This window comes from Sylvia atricapilla, chromosome 16 (assembly GCF_009819655.1).
Source record: "Sylvia atricapilla isolate bSylAtr1 chromosome 16, bSylAtr1.pri, whole genome shotgun sequence".
Classification (NCBI taxonomy): domain Eukaryota; kingdom Metazoa; phylum Chordata; class Aves; order Passeriformes; family Sylviidae; genus Sylvia; species Sylvia atricapilla.
Window position 1 is genome coordinate 2383562 of NC_089155.1, and position 22511 is coordinate 2406072.

At 58.4% G+C, this 22511-nt stretch overlaps 2 protein-coding genes across 4 annotated transcripts; both read left to right on the forward strand.

Annotated features, from left to right (window-relative positions):
• The first annotated feature begins 7 nt into the window (after window positions 1-7).
• On the forward strand, window positions 8-9550 carry PXMP4 (peroxisomal membrane protein 4). Of its 3 annotated transcripts, none has more exons than XR_010744841.1 (5): window positions 8-175; window positions 513-575; window positions 1112-1310; window positions 2206-2528; window positions 7449-9550. XR_010744841.1 is itself a non-coding variant. In XM_066330547.1 (4 exons), the coding sequence occupies exons 1-4, from the start codon at window positions 45-47 to the stop codon at window positions 2467-2469; spliced, it is 657 nt and encodes a 218-aa protein (XP_066186644.1). In that variant the 5' UTR covers window positions 8-44; the 3' UTR covers window positions 2470-7193. The 3 variants fall into 3 exon arrangements, 1 of the variants encoding a protein (XP_066186644.1); XR_010744840.1 differs by lacking the exon at window positions 7449-9550 and adding an exon at window positions 4754-7193; XM_066330547.1 differs by lacking the exon at window positions 7449-9550 and having other exon boundaries at window positions 2206-7193.
• Window positions 9551-11573: 2023 nt separating this feature from the next.
• On the forward strand, window positions 11574-16030 carry E2F1 (E2F transcription factor 1). Its single transcript, XM_066330546.1, has 7 exons — window positions 11574-11911; window positions 12661-12751; window positions 13322-13541; window positions 13911-14063; window positions 14184-14298; window positions 14393-14597; window positions 14809-16030. Exons 1-7 carry the CDS (start codon window positions 11717-11719, stop codon window positions 15057-15059), a joined length of 1230 nt encoding a protein of 409 aa, XP_066186643.1. The 5' UTR covers window positions 11574-11716; the 3' UTR covers window positions 15060-16030.
• Window positions 16031-22511: the final 6481 nt, after the last annotated feature.

Below are 22511 nucleotides of genomic sequence, written 5' to 3' on the forward strand. Positions count from 1 at the left end.
GCGGGCGAGGCCCCGCCCCCGGAAGCGGCGTGCCGCGGGGTGCCATGGCCGGCGGGGCCATGGCGGGCGGCGGGGATTCGTTTCGCGCTCTGCTCCGCGCCGCCAATGCGCTCCTGCAGCAGCGCCGCTACCACGCCGCGCTCGCCGTCATCAAGGGCTTCCGCAACGGCGCCGTGTGAGTGCCGGGCCCGGGCGGCGGGGTCTCGATCCCGCCGGTCGGTGGGGAGGCCGGGTTGCCGTGGCGGGGCTGCGGGGGAGGCGATTCCACCTCCGTCACCTGCAGTTCGGGTGGCCTGAGCTGGGTTTCAGGTCGCCTTTGGGCCTGGCTCACTGAGGTGCGTGTGCTCTTCTCCCTCGGGCTGGGCTCCTCTCGGTTTGCTGTGCTGCTGCTGGGCTGGCTTCAAAGTAATAGATATTTGGCTAAATTGCCTTTTTCGGCTTTCAGTAGAGTAGAAATACAATCACTTCATGGTACAAAACAAACTCTATGAAATATCTGTCCACCTTTGCAGTTATGGAGCCAAAATCCGCGCCCCGCATGCCCTGGTAATGACTTTCCTGTTCAAGAGTGGAAGGTATGAGCCCTCATTCTGCATTTCTGTGTTGCTGCTTAGAATGTTTTCATCTTAGCTGGTCGTTTTTCATGTCTCCAGGGGGTTTAAAAAGCAGAGGGATGCGTGAGCATTGTCCTGATAGTGAAGCAGACACATATATAATTGAGGGAGTTAATCACTCATGGAATGGTTGATGAGAACCAGAGGACAGAAAGGGATTTAGCAGATGCCAATAACAGTGTTCTGTTCTGTGTTGAAATATGGGAACCCAGGCTACAGCAGTGCACTTTGTGCCTTTCCTTGAGTGCCAGAGGTTTGCATTTAGGAAAAAAAAAAAAAAAAAAAAAAAAAGTTTTAAGAGGATTTTTTGAGCAATGAGAAAATTAAACACAGTCCACAGTCTGGGTAGGGCTGTGCTCTGAGAGGATTTCTCCTCCTTCCCAAGACATTCCTGGGATGCCCAAGCCATCAGTGTGGGTCGGGGGTGCAGTGATCAGGCTGAGTGAGTGCAGGGTCCTGCCTTTTCCCTCTCCTGATTGTCTGTTTGTTTCCCTCAGTCTAAGGGAGAAGCTGAAGGCCATTGCCCAGGCCACGTACGCCCATTCCCGGAACCTGGCCTATTTTGTGTTCACCTACAAGGGGCTCCTGGCAGCACAGTCCCGGCTGCAGGGGAAGAAAATCCCTTTTCATTCTTTCCTTGCAGCCTGCATTGGGGGCTGGCTGGTGTTTGGTGACAACAATCCCATCAACAGCCAGGTAAAGGCACTTGCTGAAAGTTTCTTTGGCCAGGAAAAACAACAGGAGTGCCAGGAAGTGGTTGGTGGCACCTGTTTCTGGTGGTTCTGACCACAGAGCGTTGCTCTTTTATCATATTCTCTGCACAAATTGCTGTTTTGGCAGCTCTGCACTCATGTCCCAGGTGTGGCTGTGTGTCTCCATGAGTGGTGTGGGCAGTTGGAGTGCTGGAAGCCCAGGTTTGCCTCCAGAGCTGCACTGAGTTCCTAGGAAGGCAGTCGGGTGACCCACAGCTGTGGGGTTATCCCACCTGTCACCTGAGCTGTGGTCACTGCCTGGGTGTTCCTGGTCTGGCCATACAGGGTTAAACTCTTTACCTGAAATATTGTGAGTGTAGATCTTGATCAGTTAGAGCTGCACTCAACTAAACTGGTTAAACTGACAACTAATCTGGTTGAACTTAGGAAAGCAGCTCAGAGGGTGTTTGATTTAAGCTGGTTGTTAACACACAGTCACAAACCAAGGGGTAAAACACAGAGCTGCAGTTTAATCCAAAGTGCTCGACTCAAGCCAGGCCCTCCGGCTGGTGTTAGGCTGTGTCCAGACTCCTGAGCTCACCCCTGCTTGGTGGCACTGCTCTGGGTCTGTCCCATCAGCACCACCTGAGGTGGCATGAACTGGGCAAAGACAGAAGTTGTGCAACTGCCCAGAAGTGTTGCATGAAGTGCAGCCTGGTGATTGCTAAATCAGGGCAGCAGGAGACACAAATCCCCGTGGCTTTGCTGATAGGGGAAATTACAGCCTGTTTGCTTTGAAGTGGGGGAATTGTTCCCGTCCCTCCTGGCTGGATTGTCACTCCTGCCTCCCTGGAGTGCCAGCTCAGTGCTCATCCCTGCTCTCTGGGTTTCTCCTGCAGATCATCATGTACCTGCTGTCCCGGATCCTGTTCGGGTTGTCTCGGCTGGCCGTGGAAAAGGGCTACATCCCACAGCCCAAGCAGGATCCCTTCCCTCTCGTGGCTGCCCTGGTGTGGGGGACAGTGCTGTGGCTCTTTGAATACCACAGGGAGACTCTGCAGCCCTCCCTGCAGGCCTCCATGACCTACCTGTATGAGGACAGTGAGGTGTGGCACGACCTGTCTGACTTCCTCGTGTACAACAAAAGGACAGACAGCAAGTAGGTGCTTCACTGTAAAACACCTCAGAATGGGATGGCACCATCCAGCAGCTGAGGGAAAAGGTAATTCTGTTGCTCTTACCTGTGATTTTTTTTAAAATTACCATCTGTCAAACAAAGTTAGTTCTTGTCTCCAGGCCAGAATGTTCTGATCTGTCTTGTGGCTCCTTTTAGAGTGAGCACACACCCCACAGAAACTTGTTGTAGTGTTTTTTTCAAGAGGTCTTATTTTCCCTGCAAGTGTGGTGTTGGGGTTTGTTCTTTAAAAACTAAATATATTTATAAAACGACAGCCTGACACTAAGTGGGGAGTATGAAAACGTGTTCTAGGGCTCATCTGGATGTTTACAAGTGTTTTTTCCTGTGCTGCTGTGCTCACTGTGGTGTGATCAAGGGTGAAGGGAGTGGGGGACCTGCTGAGCTCTGAAAGCAGGGCCATCACTTCTTCATTGCTGTGGATGGCTGGAAATCCTGTTTAAGCTATTATAAGGACAGCTGTGTGCTCCTTGAGAGAGTTCCTCTGCAATTTTCCCTCAGGGAGACAATAAAATGTGTGAGAATAGAACTGTTAGGATTGTCTTGTACAAGCCTGGTAAATCAGGCTTGGAAAGATTATTTTTGCTTGGTTTCTTTCCTGCACTTGGGCTGAATCTGTGCCTCTGCAAAGTGCACTAATGAATACCCTGTAATTATTTTAAACTTGTTTGTAAAGCTTTTAAAAGCTGCTTGAACTAAATAGCAAAAACAGTTACACAACTTGGGCTCCTCTACAACCAGGCCTCAGATCTCACTGGGGACTTTGTGTGTCCAAGGAAGCAGCATTTACTAAGCACTTTTATTTTGGTGGAGCATGACAAGGGTTTCTCTGAGGTCCCAGAGCCTGCCCTCCACAGCAGTGGCACATGTTGGCTGTAATCAGATTTGTACCTGTAGTTTGTGCAGGCTCGTTGCTGAGCCAGGCTGAGGCCATGAATTAATTTATTAATTATCTTCCTCTCAAACAAACTCTGCTGAGCCCCAGGATAGGGCAGCACACCCTGGGCTGTGGCAGAAGATTGACTGGGTAGCTGAGGAAGCACGAAAACTGGTTTAATAAATCAATTAATAAATTCAAACTCCTAATAGTGCAAGGCACTCACCTGCCATATAACACTACACAGTTCATTTAAAGATGTGCATTGAAATAATTCGTGCCCCACTGGTTTGAAGTGGTGATATTTCCAAGAGAATGATAAGGTTCCCTTTTGGCTCATTTGGGACTATTTGGTTCACTCTCCCTGTATCCACCTGCTTTTCCCTGACCTGCCCATTTAATTTCATAATCCTGCTGATGCTCTCTTCATCTGATGAACTCTTTTCCCTCAGGCTCTGATAATTTCTCCTATTCAATGGTACAGCTGAAACAGCACATTTAACTTCAGGGAGCTTCTGAGTAGGAAAAAAGATCTCAATTTCTTCTTAAGCCATCTTTCCTTGTCCTCCTGAATGCCTTTATTGGTGTTGCTCATATTCAGAGTGCTGCTTTGCTCTTTATTTTTGCACTTTTCTGTGTCCCCGCAAATCCATGACGTACATGGTGCCCAAAAACCGAGATACTTCTTTGTCATAATAACTCTCTATGTTCCCTTTAACTTCTAATTTCATTGTTAACTTCTAATTAACTGCTGTTACAGTCTGGACTGAACAATTGAATCGGAACATCCATCAGACCCCATGAAAGCTGTAAAATTAGGAATTTGGGTTGATTCTTTTGGTTAAATTTTTTTTTCTGTATAGATAAATGTAAATATTCAGTACAGAAAAACTGCTGAAGCTACAGGTGAGGTCTGATTCCTTTACAAACATCTTTATTTCCACCACTGCTGGGTATTTGAAGCATCACAATTTTTCTGTCAGAAGCCTCAATATTGTTCCAAATAACAGCATTAGTATCCTGCTAAAATTGCTGAATTCCTGCAAGCTTTGATGGGATTTCAGAAAGCTGACAGCAGTGGCTTGGGAATTGCTCCTTAAAACCATTAGACTCACAATTGCTTGACCACGTGTAATTATTGCAGCCAAAGAAGCTGTGGGCTGGTTCTGTGAGCTGGGTGTCTCTGAGAAGGTTTTGATCTGTTAAATTTGTAGCTGGTATTTCTTTCTCTGAGAAAGGCTTGTGGTTCCCTTAGAGGTGGAATAATTCTCCTCTGCTGGGAGTTGTACCACTCTGGCTGCTGGTGAAGCACGTCAGTGTCCAGAGGACAAGTGGCCTTTCCTGACCTCCTCACACTGCTCTCTGTCCTCTCTAGAAAATAATTCCCAGCTAAAAACCAGTGTCTGGAATCAACCTGGCAGCACTGCCCATGACTTCTCCTTGGTTTAAAACGCCCTTTTTCTCTTGGGAATCTCTCCCTTTCTAAGGAAATGGTGCCTGAGCCTCCAGCCATCTGCAGTGGGGCTGCAGGAGGCAGCTGCCATCCCTGGAAGGCCGGGGGAGCCCCAGCCCTGGCCCTTTGCTGGCCGTTGGTTTTCCCGCTGTGCTCGGGGCACCACGTTAAGCTGCAAGTCACTGCTTTCCCCAGGGAAGTAATTGGGACAGCTCCTTAATGACATCAGCCCCCGGTGCTGGTGCTGGGACCAGATAGCTGGGGATGAGCCCCTTCTGCTGCCAAGGTGTTGGAACAATGCAGGCGTGTAGTAGGGAAGTGAACTAGAAGTAATTTGTCTGAGTCAGACTTTTGGGATATGTAAGTGACACTCCCTGCCCTCCCCCAGGGCATTGTGTGGGGAATGGAGTGCCCTGTTTGGGTTCCCTTTTTATTAGCATTAAAAGCAAAAGAAAAAAGAGACAGTTGGGAAGCCACCTGCCCATGGCCAAATGCTTAAGGATGACAAAGAAGGGCCATTTTCTCCCCCCAGCCCTGACTGGTTATGAATTTTAAGATGAGCACAGGGTGATTTGTCTACAGCAACTTTATTTTCCCTTGTTATTTCTTCCTTGACATCTGACTGATGCTGAGTGTCTCTAAAGAGGAGCAGAATGTCTCAGTCTTAGCTCAGTTGGTCAAAAGTGAGGAACACTGGATAAAATTGAAGTGTTTAAAATGATGCTTCTCCTTCAGATTTTAAGCCTCTCTTAGAGGCGGTTTTAAAGGTTAATGAATCGAACTGATCAAAAGTTTTCAGCAGTCCTGAGCTTTGCAAGCAGACTGACTATCCTGGGCTATTAATCATTTATTTTATGAAGGAACAAAGCAGGCTCAGGGTTATTTTCTGCCGCTGCCTGCTGCCCTGGCATACCCACTGTGCTTCCCTTCCCTTTGGAGGACAGCTTGTGTGCTGGGGCTGGCTCTGGGGATGGCTGGAGAACCCTTTCCGGGACAATTGCATTATTTAACAAAGGTGAAAATGAGACAGCTGCCTGACATTTGGGTTAGGGAAGGTTTTCTGGGCTGTGTTTGATGCTGGCAGTGAAGGAGAGGATGTTTCTGAAAGCAAAACCTGTGTTTGGCCATGGAGTGCTGCCAGGAAGGGCTCCAGGAGGCAGGGGCTGCTGGAAGGTGTCACCCTGTATCTGTAAAGGGACACTGGGGTTTGTCCTGGCCACCATCCCTGTGTCTGTGCAATAACCACACAACTGGCCCTGTTCAGGGCATTTATCATGGAATTGTGGCATGGTTTAGGTCGGATGGACCTTAAAAACCCTCCCACCCCCTGCCATGGGGAGGGACACCTTGCACAATCCCAGGCTGCTCCTAGCCCCATCCAGCCTGCCCTTGGACACTTCCAGGGATCCAGGAGCAGCCACAGCTTCTCTGGACACCCTGTGCCAGGGTGGAGAGGGTGCAGAGAAGCTTTGGTATTGATGCTATGAGACTTTCCTGCTAGAGTAGGTCAGGCTGTGCTTTACAGCGAGCTGAGTGTGGATGGAAGGGCAGAGAGGAGCCCTGGCTGCTGAGAGAGACCCACAGTAGGGCCCCTGTGCAGAGTGAGCTCTGCAGCCAGCTGGGAGCTGCCATGGCTGGCTGCTGGAGCCACCAGAGCCCTGAGCAGATCCTCACCCAGGAGAAGCTGCTGGGACTCCAGCTCGTTTTCCCTGCATCAGCACAAAGGTGACCTTTGGATAACACCCCGAGCCGTGCGCTGCTCCCTGTTTGTCAGGTTGTGTTTGTGTCCCTGGCTCGTGCCAGCCTGAAGGAGAATTTGCTTTCTGATGCTGCTTTTGAAACCCAGCAGATAAGGGAGGAGGGGAAATAAGGCATCATGTCTGTCTGCCACTGTTAATATTTTTGGGGTGTTAATCTTGAGTTTTCAACCTGTATGTTCCTACCAGATTGGTGGAGGAGGTAACTTTTTTCCTTACTTAGAAGAATTTTCATGTCTCTAGTGATGAGAGGGGGGGAAAAAAAACCAAACAAACTAAAAACTCTATAATACAGGTGTTATTACCTCTGCTTTTGATATATATTTTGTATTCATAATTGCTTTGTAATCCAGGCCCTGATTTTCTGACAACATAGAATAAAGTAAAGAACATAAACTCAGGTAACTTATGTGACACTGATCAGAATGCTTGTAGAAATATCTTGGGGTTTGGGTTTAAAACAATAAAAAGGGGGCAGTGGGTTGTTGACAAGGCTCTGTCCACAATGAATTGCCTTTTTGTGGTTGTTATTTCTGTATAATCACTCTTTGAATATTACAACACTATGCTTTCTCTAAAAATAAAATTCCTAATTTTTTGTCTTTTTTTACTGTCATCATTTTTAAACTAAAATCTATGAAGCAATGCTTCATTATTGCATGTGTGTGCTCCTGGATGTAAAGAAGCCATGCACAAGGTGCAGTTTTGGCATGGCTTGGGCTCTGTGTTACCAGTGTGGAAACAGCCAGTGCTGCTTTGACCCCACCATCAGATTTAATTCCTGCAGGGGTAAAGATGCCAGCTGCAGAAACAAATTGACATGGCTGACACTCCTTTTTTTCTTTTTATATGACAAATAGAGAAAATAAGGATGTCTGTGGATGGTTTTGCTGCCGCTTCCAAACTAAAATTCAGAGGGAATGTGCTGCAGAGGTGACTGCTGTGGTAGTGGGGATGAAGCCATTGCTGAGTGTCTGTAAGACCAAACCTCCAGCTTTGTACCCATTGGAATGCTGGAGTGTCCAGCCTGGGCCCATGAGAACCTGAATTAACATCTCCAAACTGATGCTAGTCCTACCTTCAGGTGGTTTTTTCTTTTCCTCACAGAGCATCATACTCTGTCTGAGCCCTTGTTCTGCTCCAAGTGAACCTCTGGGTGGTGACCTGTCGGTTTTGTTTTGGGTTCTCAGTGCCAGTGGCCATGCTCTGAGTGCTGGGAAGTGAACCTGGACTGGCTGGAGACACTAAGGAGAGGTAAAAGCTTGAGCCTGGCATATTCCCAAATCACTCCTTGATAACCCCCAGGCTCCCCAGAAACACTTCAGCTTCTCCATCCTTCCATGGGGTTTGTGTGAATGGAATGGAAGAGCCCTGTGGAATGGAGTGGCTTTGTGTTTGTGGTGCTTTGGCTCAGAGGATGGGACAAGGCTGCCCTGGCTGGGAGTGAGGAGCAGAGCAGGCTCTGTGCCTGTCGCCTCCACTGGGAGACACTGCATGATGTGAGCTGTAAAAACAGATTCCAGCACAGGAGAGGAGAGGGCACTGCTGAATCTGCTGTGCCCAGCATCCAGGAGAGGAGCTGACCTGGTGTCCTGTGAGAAGGAAGGGCTGTGTCATCTTCTGTAAAAGACGTGCGGGAACTGCCTGGCTTTTGGGACTGGGATCTGAGAGGAGATTAAACCAGGGCTGCTCCCTTCTGCCACAGGCCAGCTTTAGGCGCTCAGTTGGTGCTTCCAGAAGATTGCTTTGGTTTGCACAGAGCAGCAGTGCTGGCTCAGGTGGCAGAGGTAAGGGACTGTCGGTCGGCAGGACTGGGGGGCTCTGGGCTTTCCCCAGCTGCCAGGACGATTGTGCCCCACTGCCAGCCCACGGTCCTGTGAACAGATCAGTGAACGGGGGCGTTGGCAGGAGAGCCCGGGGAGGTCCTGCTCCCCTTCCTGCCCTGTGCACATCCGCGTGGGAGCTGCTGGGGGCAGGACCGACTGCGATCACAGGGACAGTGAACGTGCTCCTGGGACACCCACATGCACAAGGGTGCGGTTTGCATCCTGCCAGCTCTCCTCCCGCCCTGCTCCTGCTGCCAGGCGCTTTTCCAGCGCAGGTACCAGCTCTGGCTCCACCTGCAGACTCTTCCCAGCAGCCACCCTTGCCCTGAGTCTATCCCGCAGTGCCAAACCCACCCAAACTGAGCGACTGCCGCGGGTTAAATCCTGCTGGGGCACAAAGTGCCTGAAGAGCTTTCCTGATCCTCCCCAGGACCGAGCGGGGCCGTGCAGACAGGACTTTATCTGGGAGCAGCACCTGCCAGGCGGCTAATCTTAGGAGCACGTCTGCACTCCTTAGCAGGGCTGCCGGGGCCGGGGGGAGGCTGCAGCTGTGCAGGAGACAGGATTCATCTGCTTCCCCTCATCCCCATGCAAGAAAAGCCCCTGCCCGCCCTTCTCCCGCCAGCGTTTGCCTCTCATTTGTCTCCACAGCCGCCCCTTTTCGCGCCGCCGGCGCTGAAAGCCTCGGAGAAGTCTCAGCGCAGGCTCCGGGAGAAGGGGCAGAGCCTGCTCCCCCCGAACAGCTCCTGCATGAATTAGAGGGGAGTGAAGCCAGCCTTTGTGAGGCGAGCGGGAGCAGCTGGTGCAGCAGCTGTGTCCCAAACCGTGCCTCATCCCAGGAAGCGCCGGGCTGGGGCTCCCCAGGGATGGGGAGAGCACGGCCAGCCATGCGCTCCCGCCCCGCTGCTGCGTTGCCTTTTCCCCCTTCCCAGATGGAAGAAGCATTAACTGTGTGCAAACATCTGGTCTAACTGTTGCTTGTGCTTCGCAGTAATGATGATATTGCAGTGGAAGGGCTCTGGAGAGTGAGGCCTGGAATATTAGAAGGGCCAAGTGTTAATTAACTGTATTAATTTCCTTTGAGCAAGGCAGCCTTTCTATTTGCTCTCTGTCAATGAAGAAATGAGGCGCAGCGAGTTGATTTGATTGGTCACGGATATGCACCATGTTACTGCTGTATTTAAGGATGGAGGGATGCAGGGAAATCACGGCCCTGCTCTGCGTTGGCTGTCCCCGGGGGAATTGCAGCCACTGCCAAAGTATCCAGCAGAAAATCCTTTAAAGCCAGAAACCTGTTAGGCCAGCGCAGGGGCACTGCGTGTCAGGATCTGCTCCGCAGCAGAGGAGTTAACTCATCCCTGCAGAAGCCTCCTGCATCCCACGCACTGCTGGGAACAGCAGCCCATCTCCTGCATCCCAGCAGGTCAGGCTTGGCAGCGGGGCCGGGGCAGGAGCCAGCGCTGGCTCCCAGCCCTGCCCGGCAGCAGCAGGGGGCTGGGGAGCACTGTCCTCAGCCACGGACCCCCGGGGACACGTGGGGCAGCTCATGGGGGGCACAGAGGGGTGAAAGCCTGGGCTCAGCTCGGTGGGGGTTTGGGTGCCTGGATCAGACCCCGCTCCACACTTTCTCGTGAGCTTCCCCACGTCCGGGCCCTGCAAAAGGTCTAATCTTTAAGTGCTTTTTAAAATTTTTTTTTCTTTAATTAGCAGGATGTACTTTTTTCCTTGTTAATTTTGCTTCCTCATGCAGTAGGAGGTTATCAGTGCCCTGCAGGCAGGAGATACTGGTGCTGGGAGCCGCACCAGTGTCTCGTGGGTGGACTCCCATCTCTCTCAGCAGACGGGGCCACTCCCGGCTCCGCCTGCCGTCCCTGTGTCCCTGCCTCTCGCCAGCCACACGGTCCCACGGCCGGAGATAGCGCCTGGCACGGTCAAGTGCAGGTTGTGCTCCCGGCAGAGCTTTCCCTCTGCCCTGTAAGGGGTTATCAGGCGGTCCTGAAGGAGCTGCCGAGATCCGCAGCTGTTTGGTGTTTGGAAACACAGAATGCCGTGAATCATCCGCACACGAATGGAGCAGATTGCAGCATCCCAGTCCTTCCGTGCCCGCTGGACTCCTGCAGCAGCGTCTGAGCCTGACGCCTCCAGACCGGCCCGACAGCCTCATCCATGGGCTTGGGGTGCTTTGAACAAGGGAGATGGGCAGCCCTGAGCTGATCCCTTCATCGCCCCAACCCTTTTAGACAGAAATCCTGCAGACAGCTTGCCCGGCAGTACAGGAGAGCCCCTGCCCCAGCACGGCTGAGCACCCACTGGTGTCCCCCAAGGCAAGGCATTGCTGCGGGGGGTGCCACGGGCCTGGGCCAGGCTGGGCTTGCTGTCACCCCCGGGAAGGGGAACACACGGGAGGCAGCCTGGGACACCTCGCAGAGCCCAAAGCCACCCTCTTCCCCATCAGTGACACCCGCGGACGGGCGGAGTCCGCAAGGCAGGGGAGCGATATGAACTTTGCTCGTGGGTGCGGGCCGCTGTCCTCCCCGGGCCATCCGGAGCGGGGAGCAGCCGCGCCCGCAGCCGGAAGCCCATCACCCCGGCGGGGCTGAGCCGGGCCGGGACCGGCCCTGCCGGAGGCTTAAAATCCCCACGGGTGGGCAAACCGGGAACCGCGGCCGGCTCAGAGCGAGGAATCCGCGGTGCGCACAGGAGGGGGACACCCCCGCGGGGGACACAAACAGGGACACGGGAGGGGGACACCCCCACGGGGACATCGGGGACACAAACAGGGGGACACAAACGGACACGGGAGGAAACACCCCTACGGGAGACACGGGGGACACAAACACGGACACGGGAGGGGACACCCCCGAGGGGGACACCGCACCCACGCGGCGCCCCCGCCGCGTCCCCGAGCCGCGCTGCCATTGGCCGCCGCCCCGGCGCGGCGCCGCTGATTGGCCGCCTGTCAGCGCGGCCCCCGCCCGCCAATGGCCGCGCGGCACCGCCCGCCGCTCTGCGCGCCGCGGCCAATGGCAGCGCGCCCTCGCCTCCCCGCCGCGGCGGACGCAGCCAATGGGCGGGCGGTGGGGCGGCTCGCGCCGCTTTTCGCGGCAAAAAGGATTTGGCGCGCAAAGGCGCGCGGGGCCGGCGCGCCGAACAATCCGGCGGCGGGCGCGGAGCGGAGCCGAACGGAGCCGGAGCCGGAGCCGGAGCGCGGCGGCCCCGCGCCCGCCATGGGCCGCGCCCCTGTCCGCGCCCTGCCCGCCGCGCCGCCCGCCGCACCGGCGGCACCGGCTGCCATGTGAGCCATGGCGGCGGCGGGCGGCGCGGCGGGGCTGGCGGCGCTGCTTGGCAGCGCCTCCCCGCACCTCCTGATCGTCTCCGCCGCCGCCGAGGAGCCCGCGGGCGGCGGCCACCCCGAAACCGACGTCCTGCTCTTCGCCACGCCGCAACCCGCCCGCCCCGGCGCCGCGCCCAGACGGCCCGCGCTGGGCCGCCCGCCGGTAACCCCCGCGAGTGGGATGGGGATGGGGATGGGGATGGGGATGGGGATGGGGATGGGGATGGGGAGGGGGAGGGGGAGGGGGAGGGGGAGGGGGCGGGGGCTCCGGGGACCGGCGGGTCCGGGCTGTGTTCCGGGCTGGGCAGTACTGGGCCTCGTCGAACCGGCCGTGTACCGACCGGGCCGTATACCCGACCGGGGTACAGCGAGCCGGGCTGTACAATGGGCCCGGTTGGAGACCGGGCCGTGCTGTGTAGCGAGCCGTGCCATACCGAGCCGGGCTGTACAGCGAGCCGGGCTGGACAGCGGCTCCATACCGGGCAGGGCTCCGTACCGGGCCGGCCCATACTGCTCCCGTGCTGTGCCATATGCTGTGCCATATGCTGTGCCGTGCTCCGCTCCGTGTCAGCCCGTGCCCGGTGCAGCCGGCTGTGCCAGGCTGTACGGCCGGGCCGTGCCACGCAGCACCTGCCGGGCCGGCCCTGCCCCGCCGCCGCTCCGGAAGCCGCAGGCCCGGGCGCCGGGCTGTGCTTTACCTCCCCACCCACGGCCCACGCCGGCTTTGGGGCGCTCTCCGCGGCTGGGACAGCCCCCCGTCCCCGCCGGCGTGTGTGACAGCTGCTGTCAGCCCCTTCCTGCCGGGCCCCGGGGTGTCTGTACCCCGCAGGGCTGTGGGGGGCTCCTCACAAAGCCTCCATCAGCAGTGGAGCCGGGGGGTGGCTGTCCCTCTGCTGAGCCCATCCCTTGCAGGTGAAGAGGAAGCTGAACTTGGAGACGGATCACCAGTACATAGCGGAGAGTTTGCCAGTGGGCCGGGGCAAGGCCAGGAACCCTGCTAAAGGTATCAGCCTCACTCCCCCTGGCGCCTGTTGCCAGCCAAGCTCAGAGCAGAGGTCCAGCAGCCTCACTCTGCTCCCACAGGCTCATCCCTGGGGTTCTTCCAGCCCCTTTGTGTCTGTTTGGATGGGCTGTCCCTGGGGCTGACCTGCTTCTGTCCACACTGTGCCCTGTGCTGGTGGCATGGTTGTCCTGCCCATCTGGGCACCACGCTGCCTCTGTCCCTCCCTGTGGCATGGAGCTGTAGGTGCCAGCATGGTGTCAGTACAGTGTCCCAGGTGGACCTGCTGTCACCCTGTTATCTCCCCCGGAGCCTTGCCTGGCACTCGGTGTCTCAGTCGCAGTTGTGGTCACAACAGAGCACAGGTGTCACAGCCTGTGCCAGGTGCTGCAACATCCTTTCTACAGGGGATTTGGGCAGCTCACCCCATTGCTCTGAGAAAACAGATTGGGTTTGGAGTGCCAGTCCTGGTCACTAGTTCACCTGCAAGCATGGCAGGAATTCCGTGACCTTTCAGCTTCAGCTTTGAGTTTCCCTTGTGTTTAAATGACATTTGTCCTCCACGTCTGGCAGGGGCAAAGTCTCCTGGAGAGAAGTCCCGCTATGAAACCTCCCTGAACCTCACCACCAAGCGCTTCCTGGAGCTGCTGAGCCAGTCCCCAGATGGTGTGGTGGATCTCAACTGGGCGGCCGAGGTCCTGAAGGTGCAGAAGAGGCGCATCTACGACATCACCAATGTCCTGGAGGGCATACAGCTCATCACCAAGAAGTCCAAGAACCACATCCAGTGGCTGTATGTCCCCTGGCTCATGGAGCTGTGCCTGGCTGTTCCTTGGGGTGGGGGAGTCGTCTGGGCCAGACTCTGGGTCTTACCTGGGTAGAGAATTTCAGGGCAGGGTCACCAGAACTTCTGCTGCAGGCCAAGTGGTGGCCCTGTGTGGGGAGGGCTGTGCTCAGTGGCAGGAGCCACTATCACCTGCGAGTCTCCCTGGGGCTCCCCAAGTTATCCAGGGGAGTGGGGGGCTGCATCCAGCCTGGGGGAGCGGTCTGCTGCAAAATCCCTGCGGGGCCGGTTCCCTGGGTGTGGGCTGGGATGTGCCTGGCCCCGGTGGGGCAGAGGCAGCTGTGGGGGCTGGCTGCTGATGGCCACGGTGCTCCCCAGGGGCAGCCAGGCCACCGTGGGAGCGCCAGGCCAGCACCGGCTGCTGGAGAAGGAGCTGCGGGAGCTGCAGGCGGCCGAGCGGCAGCTGGATGACCTCATCCAGATGTGCACGGTGCAGCTGCGCCTGCTCACCGAGGACCCCGCCAACCAGCAATATCCTTTGCTTCTGGGGTGGGGCTGGCTGGGTGGCGGCTGCGGTTGAGCCGCGGTGTCACAGGCAGGGTGTTCCTCGGCCCACATCCATCCCCGTGTCCCTTCCTTGACCTGCCCCACCGCAGCCTATGTGACCTGCCAGGACCTCCGCAGCATCGTGGACCCCGCGGAGCAAATGGTGATGGTGATCAAAGCCCCCCCAGAGACCCAGCTGCAGGTCTCAGACCCAGCGGAGGTGAGTTGGGGTCACACTCTGCTCCCGCCCTGCCCTCCCTGTGCTCCCTGGGCATCCTCGTGACGCCTTGTGTCGCTGCTGTCCCCTTCCCCAGGCGTTCCAGGTCTCCGTGCGAAGCACTCAGGGCCCCATCGACGTGTTCCTCTGCCCCGAGGACAGCTCGGGGGTCTGCAGCCCCGTCAAGAGCCCCTTCAAAGCTCCTGCAGAGGACTCTTCTCCCAGCCATTCACAGCCCAGAGCCTCCCTGCTCCTGCATCCTGCCCAGGATGTGAACATGCCGCTGCTGCCCGGAGAGCAAGGTGAGGCTGGGGACATGAGGGAGCTGGTGGGATGTCACAGTGGCTTTTATCAGCCCCTCTGCTGTTGGCATAAGCAAAGAGCTGGCACGGTGCTTGGGCACTCCAGCAAAGCAGGGAGGTGGGAAGGCAGGATCTCCATAGCTAAACAAGGCTTTTTGGGGGTTTATTTGGAGAGTATTGTGGGATTTACAGCTGCTTTTCACCCCCACAGAAGCGCTGCTGCCAGGGCCGAGCACACTGCCCAGCAAGAGCCCGGACGAGGAGGTGAGCCTGTCCCCACTGGCCTCCATGGACATGCTGCTGGAGCAGAACAGGGAGGACTTGGCAGGATTCCTGGCCGATGAGTTCATCAACCTGTCGCCGCCGCAGGCACAGGACTATCACTTTGGGCTGGAGGAGGGCGAGGGCATCAGCGAGCTCTTCGACTGCAACTTTGGGGACTTCACCCCCTTGGACTTCTGAAGCTGTGCCTGCCTGGGGGAGGTGCCAGGGAGGGGCAGCCCTGGCAGGGCAGGGCAGGGCAGCCCCTCTGGCTCCAGCGCCCGCTCTTCCTCCCCCATCCCGTTTTGCAATATTTTCTCCTTATCCCTCCAGCCCCCGCAGCCCGGTGGGGGCCAGTGGCATCCCCAGCTCCAGCCCCACAAGGAGGATGCCAGGGTTGGGTTCCCATCTCGGGGGAATCCCCCCCCCAGGGCCCTGATCAGGGGGACCTGCCCAGGGCAGAGCTGCTGCCCCCCAGGAGCCCGTTCCAGAGCTTTAAGCAGTCCTGTGTATAGATTTGATTTGATTTAATTTATTTTTGTCCCCTGGGGACAGCGTTTCATTTCCGTGGGGTTTAGGGAGGCTGTACAGCAGAGTGGGGGTGCTGAGCGTTTTTGTTGTGCTGGGAGGGGGTGGTGGAGACGTGGGGGGTGCTGGGCCAGGGCTGTCCCCCTGTGTGGGGGCTGCCCACAGCTCGGCTGAGCGTGGGGTATTTATTTATTATTTATGGCGTGTGGAGCTCTCCCAGGACATGGAGGGGGCAGGAGGACAGTGCTAGTGGGACATGGAGGGTGCCACCAGGGTCTCACCAGCACATCCTGGCTTTGCTTGTGTCCCAAAGGGGGCTGGCAAGGCCACGGCTGTGGCAGGTGGCTGCAGGGATGGGGCTGGATGGGGCTGGTGGCCCTGGGACCGTGTGTATGTCCCCTCAGGGGACACAGAGGTGGCGTCTCTGCAGGTGAGCACCCAATGCTGTCTCCAGGCTTTCCTTCCTCTCCCCGTGTTCAGCCTTTTGGCTCTGGCTCCCCAGCCCCAGGCTGCTGGGAGACGAGGGGAGGGGGGTCCTGGGGTCCCCCTGGGCCGAGCTGGAGACGCACTTTGACTTTTACTGCCATTTAACAAGCTTGTGTTCCTCTGAGCTTTGTGTTTAATAAAGGTTTCTACTGACTCTGCCCTTCGGCTGTGCTCAGGTGTCTGGGGCTGTGAGGGGTGGTGGGGACCTCAGCTAAGATACCAAGAGGTTTGGGGTTATTTTGTGATCTGTTTTCCACTTTGAACTTGAAATACATGACGAGGTGTGTCTGTACCTGGGGCTGCAAGAGGTGCTTTGGTCCTTGGTCCCATAGAGGGTGGGATCTGGGGCTGATCCTGCCCTCCCTGCTCCTGCAAAGAGGCTGTGCTGCAGGAGGACGAGGTGATGGGTCTGGATGGGGTTTGTTTTCCTTTCAGCAGCTCCTCTCCTGCCTGGTCCCCTCCTTGCCTTCCCCCTGGTTTTGGGGCAGTATTTTCCTGGCTGTGGCTGCAGCACGGGGCCAATGTGAAGCCACTCCATCCATTGAGTTCCCAGCTTTCCCTGTTCACCCCAGCTCTTGGTGCTGCCTCAAGGCACCCACTGGCACCAGGTTCTGGCCCAAAGTTTGATGTCCGTGTGTCCTTGTCCCCCTCGCTGGGGCCACGCTGTCTGCCAGCAGCAGCCCTGAGTGCCCTGATTCCCTCTGCAGCACACCAGGACTGAAGGACACTGGGGACCCCCAGGAGGGCTGCTGGGAGTTGCCAGGGACTCCCTGGCAGCCAGGGGCCGAGCAGGGCCATGGCCACTGCCCCAGTGGCAGCCAGGGACGTGCTACTTCCTGCCCGTGTTTGTGCACTTTCTCCCCTCCTCCTGCCCAGCCTCCTGCCTGGTTTTCCTTTAAACAGCCTGATAAATATTTCACCCTGACAATGTTTGTGTAAACTCACCCTGCTCCTGCACCGGCAGGGAATGGGATCCCAGGCTCAGGACAGGCTGCTGCTGGGTGCTGGGTGGCACAGAGGAGATCCCATCCCCACAGCCTGGCCTCCTGCCTGCATCCTTGTGCCTCTGTTCCCACCCCTGGGGCAGTCCCTGGGTGGCTGTGATGCCCCTGGCTTGTTCTTACAGCTGTGGGATGGCAGCGTGCAGGTGTGGGGTGCCAAACCCCACGGCTCAGCTCCGTCCACTATTCCCTTTCCCAGCCCTCCAAAGCCTGGCAGCAGGGCCAGCCAGGGCCCTGCCACCTCCCCACAGTGCCCAGCAGGGCAGTGTCACACACAGCGTGACCCCTGGGCCTGGGTGGGAAGAGCTGGTGCTTGTCATGCTGTCACCCCTTCTGTGGGGTTTTTCAGACAATGGCACTGGAACAGTATTCCTGCTGCTCCAACCTATGAGACTCCTGCCCCACAGAGCCAGGGCACGGGGGCAGGGACCAGGTGGGAGTCCTGGGTCAGTGCCTGCTGTGTCCTCTCTCCATTGCAGGGTTGGTGTTTGTCACCTGAGGTGGCAGGTGCTGGGGGTTTTATGAGTTACTGCAGGGTGCCCAGCCATATGCCAACTCCTCCTCATCCATCCCTCCTCTCCTCTGCTTAGTTCCCTCATGATGGATGGTGATGGTGATCTGCAGTGCTGCCAAAGGGGAGAGACCCCGGCACAGGAGATTGATTTTGGGGGAGCCAGGAGGCGCAGGGAGAGGGGAGAGGACTCACACTGACATCCTGAGCTCCGCAGGGCTATTCCCACAGCCAGCCACCCCCCAGCAGCAGCACAGCTCTGCCCCTTTCCCCTGAGCAAAGGCAAACCTCTCTGATGGCATCACCATCACATTGCCCTCACAGGAACCTCCTGGGACACAGAAGCCTTGGGACTCCCAACGCCCATGGGAGCAGGGACAGGGCTGTGTCCCACTGCTGCAGCACAGCCCATCCCTGGGGGCTGCATTGGCAGCTCCACGTGAGCCACAGCACCGTAAAAATAACCACTCTGCCTCCCAGGATGATTCATGATGCAGCTGAAGGGCTTCCCTCCTGCTATTTCGGATCACTGGAGAGGGAGCTGAAGGCAGCTGCTTTGGAAGAGCACATGGCAGCGTTGGGAAGGGGCCCCAGGCACTGCCTGGTTTTATTTACCTGCTCCAAAGATGCTTTTCTCTGTCAGGTGAAGGCAGCACGGTCAGGAGACGGGCACCTTGCACACATCCTGAGAGCTCCATGGGCTCTCAGCCCATTCCCAGGCACTGTGACCCCCGCAGGAGCCGTGTCCATCCAGCCCTGCGGTGCTGGCAGGCTGCAGTGGTGACTCCACTGCACTGGAAAATGCTGTGCGGGATCTGGCCACGGTGCTGAGCCCAGGCAGCCCTGGGGTCTCCTGTGCCTGTGCTGTAGGGTTGGGATCTGGGGGAGTCAGGAGAGCTCCGCACTGGGATGGGCTCTGGGACAGGCGTTAGGTGTCCCCCATAAGGGGTTTGTACCTTTAACCTAATCCCCATCAGAGGGTCCTATAGGGTTTGGGCTCTCTGTAGGCAGGGGTGTCCTGCCCCACCTCTGCATCCCACCCCACGCTTCCCTATTGCCACTTCCAAAATTCTCTCCTGTTTCCTCCACCGTGAAGGCACTTAGGGAGGTGAGGAGCAGCATGGTTTATTTCTGGGATGCTGTTGAGTGGGTGTTCCCTGTAATTCCACCCCGTTGAGGTGCTGGGGAGCAGAGCAGAGCCCTGGTGTCCCCTACAGCCAGGGCCATGTCCCCCTGCCCTGCCATGGCATTCTGGAAGCACCTATGGAAATTGGGAGCATCTCTTACCTCCTGGAGTTTTTACCCTGAACTTCATCCTCACTCCCAGGCTGCTCCTTCCCACATGGAAACTCATGCTGACTCCAAGGGCTGCCACTGGGCACTGAGTCTGGATTTTTGGAGCAGATGGGAGTGTGGGAAGCCCTTCCAAGGACAGGATTTTGATCCATAGCAGAGCCTCACCATCACCCAAGCCTCCTTCCCTGCTCCCTGGCAAGGTGACTCCCCTGTCCCTGCTGCATCCCTTGCCTGTGTTTTGTTCCTGCTCCCATTTCAGTTGGATTTGGTGATAGCCACACTCAACAGCTCCAGCCCTTGGACCTGTCTGCCTCCCTGGGACGGCCCCGTGCCAAGGGCAGCGAGTGCACGTGCAGCCAGGAGCCCTTGGATGCCCCTGCCAGGGCCCAGGTGCACTTTTTCCACCTCTTTTGCCTTGCACACACCTGGAACAGCTGGGAGATGGTAAAAATAGCTGTGATGCCATGGGCTCAGCTTGGAGCACATTATCCCCAGGGAGCAGGAGGTGAGCGAGCTCCACGTGCTGCAGCTCGGTCACGTTGGGGTGGGGAAGAACGTTGGATCAGAGACCTGGTTTAGACAGAGCTGAGCTCAGCAATCAGGGTGGCCTCGAGAGCTCCATGTGAAAGCAGAGTTGGTGCTGAGGGAGGCAAAGCCTGACTGAGATTTGGCAAAACCCAAGCAAAAAACTGGTTCATGCCCCTTTCTCAGCAAGTGAAATCCTGGAATGCAGGCACAAGCCCCTGAGTGATGGGGACAGCTCCTCCTCCTCCTCCTCCTCCTCATCTCCCCCAGGCTGCTGGGCAGGGGGGCGTTTCACATGATGCCTCAGAGGGAGCAAAGGCTGCCTGGCACTGTCGGCATGGAGGAGCTGGCACCACCAGGAACTCATTTAGAACCACCCTGGGTGTGTCAGGGAACCACTCCAGGGCCACCAAAACCACAATGGGACCACTTGTGGTCAAACTGGGGTCAACCCAAGGCCAACTGAGCTAACTAGGACTTTCCCAGTGCCAACAGTGTCCATGTTGGGACCACCTGTAGTCAAACTGGGACCAACTGGGAAAATCAGGGCTATCCCAAAGCCAACCATGTCTGCACTGGGACCACCTGTGGTCAAACTGGGACCACTTGGGACCTCACTTAGGGCACCCAGGGCCACGGTGGGGTCAGGGCCACCAACTGGGGCCACAGTGGGACAACCAGGGCCATACTAGGGCCAGCCATGACCACACTTTGACCACCCATGGTGAAACTGGGGCAGCCCCAGGGCCAGCTGGGGCAACCAGGGCTACCCTGGGGCCAAGAGCAACCACACTGGGACCACCCATGGTTCAACTGGGACCAACTGGGACCACATTGGTGTGATCAGGGCTACAGTGGGGCCAACAGCAACCACACTGGGACCACCCACAGTCAAACTAGGACCACTTGGGGCCTCACTTAGGGCACCCAGGGCTACGGTGGGGCCAACAGAGACCACACTGACACCACCCGTGGCCGCAGTGGGATCAAGTGGGGCAACCAGGGCTACTGTGGAGCCACCACTGGGACTATGGTCACCCTGGGACTCTGAGGGACGGTCACACAACCCAGGAGCGCACTGGGCTGAACTGGGTCCAACTGCGACCACCCCAGCGGCGCCCGGGCACCGGGACTCAGCGAGGCCCCGCCCCTCTCGCCTCCGCCAAGCGCATTGGTGACTCTTGGTGCCAATCACGGTTCACAGCCAATAGGACGGCGGCGGGGGCGGGCCCTCCGCGGAGCCAAACTTGGCTGAGGCGGCGGAGCCGCTCGGCTGAGTCGGGACCGGCGGGGCGCGACCTGCGCACGGACCGAGCCGGGCAGAGCCGGGCAGAGCCGAGCCGAACCGGGCAGAGCCGAGCCGGGCAGAGCCGAACCGGGCAGAGCCGAACCGGGCAGAGCCGTGCCGAACCACCCTGCTCAACCGAACCAACCGAGCCCAGCCGAGCCCAGCCGAGCCGAGCCCATCCCTACAGCACCGAACAGAGCCGAGCCCATCCCTACAGCACCGCACCGAGCTGATCCCCACGGCACCGAGTCACCCCCATCCTTACGGCATCGAGGCCATTCCTTCCGCACCGAGCCCATCTCTACGGTACCGCACCGAGCCGTGCGCTAAGGCACCGCACCGCACCCCGCGGGACCGCCCCGAACCCATCCCTACAGCACCGCACCCCGCGGGACCGCCCCGAACCCATCCCTACAGCACCGCACCCCCCGGGACCGCCCCGCTGCACACCGCGCTCCAGGGCCCCGCACCGTGCCCGGAGGTCCCGCTCCGCGCCTCCGCACCGCATCCCACGGCACCGCACCGCATCCCAGGGCTCCACACCGCATCCCAGGGCACCGCATCCCAGGGCTCCACACCGCATCCCACGGCACCGCACCGCATCCCACGGCACCGCACCGCATCCCACGGCACCGCACCGCATCCCAGGGCTCCACACCGCATCCCAGGGCTCCACACCGCATCCCAGGGCATCGAAGCGCGCCCTGAGGCACTGCACCCTCCGACACCGCACCGCTCCCCGCGGCCCCGGTGCCCCAGCACCGCCCCCGGCCGAACCATGATGTCGTGTGCCGAGCTGCTGGCCGTGTGCCTGCTCTCAGCTGATCGCGGCCCCAAGCCCCACCGCCAGCCGCTGCCCATCTTCCACGACGTGAGTACCGCGGGCGGGACCCCCGCACTCCTGCCCAGCCCCGGGGCCGCCGTGCCCCCTCGGGGAGCCGCGGCACGGGTGGGCGTCGGGGTGAGCCCCTTCCCGGAGGAACCGGCCCCAGGGATGCGCCAGAGGCTCTGCGCCCGTGCCAGCCCGGAGCTGTGCACGATCGTGATGACTTAAACAATGATGTCGTGTCCTTCTGCTGAATGCTGGGCCTCTGGGTGGCTGGAAACAGCCCACGCCTCATCCAGAGCCGGCTGTCATGACTCCCGGAGCGGGAGCTGTGTCTGGCAGGAACGCTGTGGAAGGTTCCCTGGGGCTGTTCACAGCCATGGGCTCCAACAGAGCGTTGCCTGCTGCAGCCCCCGGGTGCAGCCCCTGTCCCTGCCTGCTCCCGACGCCCCGGGATCGTGGGGGAGGATGCTCCGTGCGGGTTGGAGGTCGCCCAGGCTTCCTGGCGGCTGTGGGTGGTACGGGGGAGTTGAAAATGCAGGTGGTGCTGTCTTTGCGTTCAGGGATGCTGGCACGGTTCCTCCTGTCACACCGCGTCCCCCCCAGGCCGCGGCCGTGCTGCTCCTGCGACAGGGGCCGGGGGAGGCCGTAGCACAGGGCCAGTGGCACAGCCCGGGCCGGAGCCCACCGCTGGGCACCTCCTCCCGCTCCTGCCTGTGCTCCGTCAGCTGGCTCGGGTGCGCAGCGCCCAAATGTCCCTGGTGAGAGAGCCCTGGCACTGCCATGGGCACCACTGCGCTCTAAGTCACCCTGTGTGCCAAGGAGGTGTGGGGACAGAGGTGCTGCCCCTGCCCTGCCGCAGGGCTGAGGAGGAGAAAGCCAGCGAGGGTAAAGGATGAGCGCCGGCGGTGCCAGGGCACCTGCACAGCCCAGGTCGGTGCCAGCTGTCCCCTCCCAGCTGTCCCCTCCCAGCTGTCATCTCCATCTTGTCCCGGTCCAGGTTCACCCCCCTGTCCCAGTCCATCCCAGAGAGGGGGAACAGCAGATCTCGGGCAGCACTTTGGGAAGGTGAATGCCGCCGGTCCGAGACGTGCTGGCGTGCCCAGGGAGGCGCTGGGAAGCGCGGCCCCCTCGGCCGTGGTGCTGCTGGCAGCTGCCGGCTGGGGGTCAGGGTCTCTGCTGCCGGGGGGTT

What these genes read in the sequence shown, in the direction of transcription:
- PXMP4 (XM_066330547.1), top strand. Translation starts at nt 45, where the DNA reads ATGGCCGGCGGGGCCATGGCGGGCGGCGGGGATTCGTTTCGCGCTCTG. An exon ending in GGCTTCCGCAACGGCGCCGT is followed by an intron (nt 176 to 512) that starts GTGAGTGCCGGG and finishes CCACCTTTGCAG; the next exon opens with TTATGGAGCCAAAATCCGCG. An exon ending in ACAATCCCATCAACAGCCAG is followed by an intron (nt 1,311 to 2,205) that starts GTAAAGGCACTT and finishes TTTCTCCTGCAG; the next exon opens with ATCATCATGTACCTGCTGTC.
- E2F1 (XM_066330546.1), top strand. Translation starts at nt 11,717, where the DNA reads ATGGCGGCGGCGGGCGGCGCGGCGGGGCTGGCGGCGCTGCTTGGCAGC. An exon ending in GGCCAGGAACCCTGCTAAAG is followed by an intron (nt 12,752 to 13,321) that starts GTATCAGCCTCA and finishes CACGTCTGGCAG; the next exon opens with GGGCAAAGTCTCCTGGAGAG. An exon ending in GCTGCTGCCCGGAGAGCAAG is followed by an intron (nt 14,598 to 14,808) that starts GTGAGGCTGGGG and finishes TCACCCCCACAG; the next exon opens with AAGCGCTGCTGCCAGGGCCG.